General features: G+C 40.3%; 1 protein-coding gene across 1 annotated transcript in view; it reads left to right on the forward strand.

The window, feature by feature from the left end:
- The window catches only part of cmip (c-Maf inducing protein), a 63209-nt gene extending 54259 nt beyond the window's left edge, over positions 1 to 8950 (forward strand). Inside the window, exons 18-22 of the mRNA XM_028585076.1 lie at positions 2402 to 2449; positions 2577 to 2723; positions 3600 to 3705; positions 4395 to 4465; positions 6213 to 8950. Coding sequence (XP_028440877.1) covers positions 2402 to 2449; positions 2577 to 2723; positions 3600 to 3705; positions 4395 to 4465; positions 6213 to 6266 — 426 coding nt within the window. The 3' untranslated portion in view covers positions 6267 to 8950. The remainder of the gene's footprint in view (positions 1 to 2401; positions 2450 to 2576; positions 2724 to 3599; positions 3706 to 4394; positions 4466 to 6212) is intronic.
- The last annotated feature ends 568 nt before the right edge of the window (positions 8951 to 9518 follow it).

Raw genomic sequence — 9518 nt, forward strand, 5'->3', positions numbered from 1 at the left:
TGGAACTATGACTATGAAAATTTATATATATATATATATATATATATATATATATATATATATATATATATATATATATATATAGATAGATAGATAGAGAGAGAGAGAGAGAGAGAGAGAGAGAGAGAGAGAGAGAGAGAGAGAGAGAGAGAGAGAGAGAGAGAAGCAGTTCAGGGTGTAGCAGGGCGTAGTAGGAAGTAGCAGGGCGTTGCGGGCCATAGTAGGGCATATCGGGCGTAGCAGGGCACTGAGCAGGACCACAGTGGCAGCTGGAACCATGATTTAGGTGCCACACCAATCCAAGGAAAACTGCAAGGCGAGAAAACATAAGGACTCCAGGGAATAAGCTCCCCAGAGCTAGGTTAGGAACAAGCATTTCTGGGACATGGATGCACACAGATGGGAAGAGAGAGGAGAGAGGAGCTCAGTGTGTCAAAGGAAGTCCCCCGGCAGTCTAGAACTATAACAGCATAACTAAGAGCTGGTCCAAGGCAGACCTGAGCCAGCTCTGTAAGGGTTGGTAGATGAATCTGACGACTATGAAGAGAAGCAGAGAAGAATATCATGTTCCTAAAACCAACCTGAAACCCAGATTTTAGTGACAAGACTTTGAAGAATTGCACACAGTCTACAGCTGTAGTTAGATACTGTGTGATACGTCAATGATGATTCCCTGGTACCAAGAGTCAAAGACAATAGTGACTAGGCACAGATATTCCATTGTAAATAGCCTGTACTGCTCAGACAAGAAGGAGCCAGATATCAACATAATTTGCTGCCATCATCATGTCACAGCAAAAATCAGGTTTTGTTGGACATAGAGTCATGTTTCTCCACTTGCCACCTCCGCTCATCACCTGGTTTTAATGACCATGTGCCCACTTAACTCCATCTGTAGTCGTACTACCGTACTAATGTTCTTCACATCTCTGGTCTGATCTCTGGCTTGAAGTAGTTGTATCCCTCAAAGGATGGTTTCTGTGGAAATACTGTATCGATACAAAGATGGCAAGTATCAATCAAGAATTTTACTGTTTGGGACTAGAATAATAAAATCACAGTGTTCGTCAGTTTGTCAAAAGTGCGATGAACAAACAGAGAAATGTATCTTTTTAGATAAAACAGATGAAAAAAGGTAATAAATTGCAATATATTGCAGAATATCACAGAATGTTTAAAATCGCAATAATATCGTATCGTGACATAAGTATCGTGGTAGTATCGACCCACTCTTGTCACTTCCAGAAGGACCACAGCTAACTGGATAATTCTTCTTTGTCGCACACTTCCCAGTAAACTCCAACGCTGGAGTGTGAAAATTCCCAGGGCTCGTCTGGACCTGAAATGCTGGAACAGTAAAGATCAGACCAGTAACAGTAACTGGCCCTCTCAGCTAAGTCTGCATGCTTCCCACGCTGAGTCACAGCCACTTGACTCTGTCTGCAGAACTGAGCTGTTGGTTTATATGTAGAGGTAGTCCAAGGAGGCAACCACTGAACGTGCACCTTTGCATAAACAAAGACAACTCATACACTTTCTGCATAGCACGTAAGGAAAATGTTCAATGTGAATTCAATTAAATTCAATTTTATTTATAGTATCAAATCATAACAAGAGTTATCTCAAAGACTTTACAGATAGAGTAGGTCTAGACCACACTCTATAATCTACAAAGACCCAACAATTCTAGTAATTCCCCCAAGAGCAAAATGTTAAGCAGCGGTGTACATACGGTAAATATGTACAGGATAGATTGTATTTATCCTACCAGTATGTCCACTATAGGCATTTTTTTTTCTACACTCTGACATAATGGTGGCCCTGAATTCATTTGCGAGGACATTTTGGATTTTAGGGGCACTACTAGGCACTGAAACAAAACCAGCAAGGTGCCTTTAAATAAAGAAATAGCTATTAAAACCCGGCTTCTGTGTCCACCATAATCATATTCTTGTGTTTTTTTTGGCGTTTACAGTAATAACATTAATTAAAGTCATAAATATCTCACAAATTATAATTTATGACCTACTTTTTTTAACGAGTTTGTAATGGGTGGTTATATTAAGGATTCAGTTTTGTCTTTGCAGTGGAAATATCCTCTGGCTAAAATCTCTTTCTGAAAACATGGAAGAAAATAAGGAAAGAACTTAAAAGCATTTGGATGTGTCCACGGTTATCCCTGAGTGAGAGAGAGTTGCTGTAACATTGTGTTTCAAACATATACGTATTATTATGTTTGAAACTGTTTTGTGAGAGACCTCACATGTTTTTTTTTCCCCTCAATGTGACTTGAATGCAGCACACATGCAGCTGCTCACACACACCATCTACTGTCTGAAAAGTTTCCTGCAAGACATTGAGCCTCAGACGCCATCTTTTTCTCTCTCTTTCTTTTCCTTAGCAACGGAAAGGAGGCCCCACCCGGCTGACTCTGCCTTCAAAGTCCACGGTGAGATTACACCGATGCCTTCACTGCTGCACACAATAAGAGTTTTTATCTGACCTGACCAACATCAATTATCATACTTGGATTTACTATTTCAATCTTGAGTGGGTTTTTTTCCCTCAAAATTTAGGATGCAGACCTTGCCCGCCTGTTGAGTTCAGGTTCTTTTGGGAACCTGGAGAACCTGAGCCTGGCCTTCACCAACGTCACCAGTGCCTGTGCCGAGCAGCTCATCAAGCTGCCTTCACTCAAACAGCTCAACCTCTGGTCCACACAGGTATACACACAGCACCGAAACAACTACAAACACACACTAGTAATGGCAATGGACAATTTATTTATATGGCACCTTATCGTTACAGCATAGACATACATGATAAGCTATGTGGGACTGCAGGGACCCAGCTTCCATTCAGCCCAAGATGATTTGTTCTGGGAGATGGGTCAATCCTAAATGAGATGGATCAGCACATAAGAAGCTGGGTCCACACTAGTTTGAGGATAGCCAGACAGATTATTTTAAGAGGATGGAGGAATCCAGGAGTGGGCTTGTTGAGTGGGATGTGTACATGTTGCGCATTGTCTGTTTTGTATGTTGTTAAATAAAAATTGTTAATCATAAAAAACAGCATAAACATTAGAACAAAGCATAAACAGAAATAAGAATACAGTATAAGCATCATCCCTTTGGCCCAGTGTAATATGCAACTCAATTGTATATCGTTTATCGTCTTACACGTTTAATATGCTTGTTTTTATGTTTTGTGTTGTTTTATTGCCTCACCTGCTTTAATTGTACTTACCGGGGTTTAACTGTAAAACCGCTATATAAATCAAATGTATTAATATGCAGTATAAATAAAAAAACGTTGAAGACCCCTGTAATAGACTATTAGCAGGATTTTGAAATTGATTCTGCATTGTACTGGGAGCTAATGAAGTGATTGGAGTACCGGCGTAATGTGTTCAAATTTAGGTGTAAGGACTCTGGCTGCTGCATTTTGAATGAGTTGGAGGCGTCCTACTGATTGTTTGGATAATCCCGCAAAAAGAGCATTACAGTAGTCTAGCCTGCTTGAGATGAATGTAATCACTAATGATCCAAAAGATGTCTAACATATGTTCCATCTTTCTCTATTTTTCCTTCCTTCAGTTTGGGGATGCAGGGTTAAGGTTGTTATCCGAGCATCTGGCCTGTCTTCAGGTTCTGAACCTGTGTGAGACTCCCGTCACTGATGCTGGTCTGCTGGCTCTCAGTTGTAAGAAAACACACCCAAAATCATATCGCTGCATTAGTAGTAGTATGAATATAGAGTGGGCTCTAGACCTATTCTATCTGTAAAGTGTCCTGAGATAACATCTGTTATGATTGGACACAATAAATGAGCAGTGTTATATTAACTAAAAACAGTCCGAATACAAGGACATGCTCAGAGTCAGCATGTTAACTGTGTTGAAGGCGTGAAGGCTCGGTTCTACTGGCGCGCTGCGAGCATGCACCGAGACGTTTATGCTCAACGCGTTGTTCGTTGCACCAGGGGGCGTACAAAGTTACAGTCATTGGTACAAACCCAATAATCTGGGAATAAGCAGGAAGTAGAGAGTGAATAGGTTTGTGTGTGTGTGTGTGTGTGTGTGTGTGTGTGTGTGTGTGTGTGTGTGTGTGTGTGTGTGTGTGTGTGTGTGTGTGTGTGTGTGTGTGTGTGTGTGTGTGTGTGTGTGTGTTTCAGGCCTGTGTGTAGTGATTTCTAACAAAAAGAGAGTGTAAATTGTAATTAGTAACTTGCGGAGCTTCTGTGCTGGAAACGACAGCTGTTATGACGTAATTTTATGGCGCATGCACCTCGCGCCAGGAACACCGCAGCTACCATAAACCTTGCTTGAAGAGTCAGCTGTTTGTAAATGTACAAGTTAATTGTGGCTAATTGTCGCTGTTTGCCTATTCCAGCCATGAAGAGTCTGTGCAGTCTGAACATGAACAGCACCAAGCTCACAGCTGACACATACGAGGACCTCAAGGTAATACTGCAAGACAACTCATACCAACTGCAAATAGGTTATTTGCACAATACTGATTTCAGAATCAGAATACTTAATTGATCCCCTCAGGGAAATTGTTCAGTTGCAGTTGCTCACAGTCAAATTCAAGGCAAAATTAAAAGTAAGAAAAGAGCGAGTCCATAAATGTATAAAGTAACCTAGTGCAAGAAATAAAAACGTTAAGTAGAAGGAAAGTTAGATTAGGTTAAAAAGATGATGTAGCTAAAACAATAGATAGTACAAAATATATGAAAATGCATGTCTTTCACTCTGTTTTGGCTTACTAAACTGTGCTTTTGAAATACAATGACAGTTGAACATGTAGAAATGGGAAATCTATAAAAAAGGCAAGCATACAATTCCACATAAAGAGTATAACATTTTCAATCATAAAATAATGATCAATGAATATTTACTTAATGCTTCACTAATCAATATTTTTGCATTCACAATGGACTCGAAGGCTTTGTGTAATGTCAAAGTTGTCCCATGTAGTGACAAACCCACAGTTATCACCTAACGATGCACTTCCCCTCAGCTTTACACAACATTTGACTTTCTTTCAGCTCATTCTGTTTTATTCCAAAAAACAATACTTTTAGCGTGTATAGAGCCAACATATTTCCACATGTAAATCAGTAAACTATGTGTTTATTTCATCCAATAGAGTTGTCATGGTTGGAAAAGTGGAAAGACGTTTTATTTTGTTTCTGTTGACTTGGAATGAAGTGTATTTTACGATGCTAAAATGGGATTAGTGATTGCAATTTTGCGGATGTTTTTATGTTTAAAAAAAGGATCTTACTCTCTAACAGAAAGGTTGACCTCCTCAGGAATCCTTTCCCTAATGTTGTCAGACACTTAGAATATGAATCTGAGTCTGTCAGCGGCAAAACCAACCTTTTGTGAAGGTAAATACAAGCTGGACAATTGCCCTATTAACTTACATTGTAGCTTGTTTCACTGACTGTCGGCTGCAGCGATCTCTCTTAATACTGGACCAATGTCAGAGATTGTTGTTCCATCAGACACTTAGACACATAGGAACATAGGGTCCAGGTTGAAAAAACAATGGTAGTTACCCTTTAACGCTTCACTAATCAATATTTTTACATTCACAATGGACTCAAAGGCTTTGTGTAATGTCAAAGTTGTCGTAGACCCACAGTTATCACCTGACCATGCAGTTCCCCTCAGCTTTATGCAACATTTTAGTTTCTTTCAGCTCATTCTGGTTTTACGACTCACAACCTAACCACTCTCATCAAACCCATTTCCAGCAGCAGGCGGCTATTCACAGTGAAAAAGCCCTGATAAAGTCAATGCACACTACCTGCCCACTAGTGAAGGGTTTTTTCAAAATAAGTTCTAATGTGGCTCCTTGTGTTAGCTAACATGTTCGCCTTAACAACTTCATATGGTTATGTTACCAGCTTGTTCTGCTACCCCAAAGTGGCCTAATATTCCTTTTAGGGACACCCTTTTCCAAATAAATCTACCAAATTATTACATAGTTATTTCCAGTGAACTTCTTTGAAATGATCAGTAAATTACAGAGCTGTAAAATCAACCATAGTTTGCAGACTTGAGGGGTTACATATCAGTGTTGACTAACCAAAGCCGGCCGCGTGACTACGATGTGTGCAACATCTCAAAAGTGCAGATGCATGTTTCCAGGTGTTAATGCGGTTTCTCTTTTTGTCTTGTCTGTGTCTTTTCTCTGCAGGCCAAACTGCCCAACCTGAAAGACGTGGATGTTCGGTACACAGAGGCCTGGTGATCAACCATGCTCAACCACAACCCTCACACATAACCAGACACACACACACACACACACACATATACATATACACACACTGCACACAGGCTCAGATACATTACATGACAATTGTGTTGTGATGTCACCTCCATCGTCGCCTATCATTAGACCAGGAACGCTGACATCATCCCAGCGCGATGATCACCTAACAAGAACATCTCTGACAAGTTTGCGTCAGAGGTGGAGCCTTCATCATCATCATCATCATCATCATCATCATCATCATCACCAGGAAGCAACCGTCTCGCCAGCATCACTTTTTTTGTTTTCTAAATGAGAAATCTTTATGGACCTCGCCGCTCCCCTTACCCTCTGTCACCAATGTTCCAAGAACCGTATGATCAGAGGACATGCAAGGAGCCGTTATATTAGACATAAGGGACACTTTTCTCTGTCTTTCTTCATCTTTTGGCCTGTCTTTCATATATGGTCCCTCAGTTTTCAGATTCGGTCTAAAGTCCAGCTCTCCGGCCCGCCTCTGTGTGTCTGTGTCGTGAGGAAAGACCTGAGCCTTCGTCTCTTTTTCTCTCTCCAGCCCTTTTGCGATTGAAGGCTGGACACAGCAGCTCACATTCCAGTTCTTCTCCAACCTGATCCCCGATGTAGCTCTCCAAAACAGACGTGTTGAACTGTTGAATTTCCTCAGTCCTGGCTCACGAATCGCGCTCTTTGGCTTCGGTGTTCATGTTCCGATTCTGGTCTCTTCAAGTCTTTCATTTGGGAAAATGAGGTGCTACCTCTGAGAAAAGAAGAGTTGCAAGACTGTGCCTATTCCACTTACATGACACATTCTCACACACACACACACACACACACACACACACACACACACACACAAAAAGGAAGAAAACAAAAAAAAGGTTTTTATCAACTTGAATGAACATATTTTTCCAGACATCTGTGCTTTCATATATTGTGTGTTTCTAAATAAAAACATATGTATGAAGATAACCCCCAGTGATGACATTTCAGAAACATTTCGGGAACTCTGCAGGAAAGTTAAATGGCGATGGGAACATTTGTTTCCTTTTTCATTCGTTTTCAGCGTACATACTGAGGATCTCCCATTACTATTTAATAAGACAGTTGTGTAGCAGTAGCTGGGTGGTCTGGGACTGCCTGATATTTATGATATTTTTTGTGTCTTTAAAAACCCTCTTTACTCTTGTCTCTCCTGGATTTTGTCCTGACAGTCATGAAGTATACAAGCCCTGTTGTCTTATTTTTTTTTTTTTTTTTTTTGCAAAATACAACACAAGAAGCCAACCAAGAGGGCAGCCATACATGGATCTCTGTGTACCATGCCATGGTGGTAACGTAGATCTGTAGAGTGGACTGCAGTCCTTCTGAAGGTGGACCTGTAAACAAGACCCATCATCAGCTGAGAGTTGTGTATTTTCATATCCTCCGCTATTTTTGGCTCTTTTTGAGACGGTTTCTGAAAAGAAGAAAGGACACATGCCAAACATCGTCATCGAATTTAGTTTTTTAGTTTTGTGCACACTTGTTTCTTCGGGCCAAGCCGAGTGTGGTTTCAGTACTGCTTGGTGTATCAAGTGGAACCTGTCAGGACCTGCCTGTGGACACTGACCCCCACCCCCCCTGCTGACGTCAGGGTAAAGAGTCTCAGTGCCTCTAGTGGAGCTGTGGATGAGTTGCCTATTGTTATCTGTCACACCGCCTGTTTTGAATTGTTCTGCTGTATTTATATTACGCCATAATACATGTGGGACATTTTTCGGCTGTTGGGATGAATCATTCTCATCACAGGATGGGACTAAATTATTGTACATATTCTTTCACAATGGGCTATAAGGGACAAAAGATTGGAAAAAGGGCCCCTTTCTGCCATATTTGCCCCATCTACATTCCCTTAAAATGTTGCCATGTATTGTGGTAACTGGATACATTTCAAGTCTGTCCGGATCTCTTTTTCCTCTCTGTCTAGCTGTGGGTTTGGGTTGGTTTTTCTTGTCTCTAGAAAAAAACACAGGACAAGTCAGATTTCCACCCTTTTTTTTTTTTTTTTTTTTCCCAGTCGGCCTCGCTCTGACTGCATCCATCCATTTTATTTATTTGTGTCGACCTGCAGAATGCTGGGGATGTTTGTTGTATGGAGGCAGAAGCTGCAGCAGAGGACAGGATGCCGTCCACTATAAGATGCTTTGTTTCCTATTTATTGGGTACCCTGACGGTTTGGCCTGTAGACTCGGTCTGTGTACGGCCGTCTTTGGGCCTGGCTTTAGGACCTCATGCTCTCGTTCATATCCTGTATGATGTATATACGTGTGTATATAGTCGTCTTCTCCCTTCTTCTCTTTGAACCATTTTTGTCTTCTTCATCCTTTTCTCTGTTTCTCTTGGCCTCCCTTATTGGCAGGCTGGTGTTGCCTTCATCTTATGTATGTGTGGTTGTTGTTTTTTTTCACACAAAGTGCACTGTAATCTAACAAATCCTGTTTTCATAATATCTTTCAAGTTTCCAACATCTTTTTGATTTGATCACTTTAATCATACGTTTGTTTCGTTTTGTTCTCGTTTAATTTTTTTGCATGTACATGTTGCTGCCTCATCTGGTATTTTTATTTTGTAATTTTGTTTTATAAAAGGTTTGAAATATGATAAAGGGTCTGATCACTATCTCACTGAGGTTAAGGACTGAAATGGAGAGATCCCATCTAAAGATTTTCTGATTGGTTGTTGCCAGGATCTACCCATATGTCCTATTGGTCGATATTGATTTTCCAAAAAAGCCAATACCAATACTGGTACTGTTGGACTGATGATACTCCTTGTTGAGATTTAATCATTTAAGTTTGTCTATTGTCATGTATAAAATAATAATCCTGCCAGATAATCATATCCCAGGTGGACCACACTGACTGACCGTTATCAAATCAGCCAGCTGAGAATTCAGTTGTAACTTTACTGTAGTTTTTGTTTTATCCCTAATGTATTCTAAGTCTGAATGTTTTAAAAGAATAGTTTGACATTTAGAAAAATAGGCTTACTGGCTTTTTTGATGAAAGACTGATGAGATTTATAATGTCATGTCCATATCCATTTAATATGAAGCTACAGTCAGCATCCACTTAGCTTAGTAGAAAGACTGGAAACTGTCCCAAGCTAACAAAATCCTACCTGCATCTCTAAAACTTCCATATTGTATCTTGTTTTGTTTAACAAAAACAAAGTGAAACAATAGTCTCTGGT

The sequence above is a fragment of the Perca flavescens genome, chromosome 8 (genome assembly GCF_004354835.1).
Source record: "Perca flavescens isolate YP-PL-M2 chromosome 8, PFLA_1.0, whole genome shotgun sequence".
Taxonomy (NCBI): Eukaryota; Metazoa; Chordata; class Actinopteri; order Perciformes; family Percidae; genus Perca; species Perca flavescens.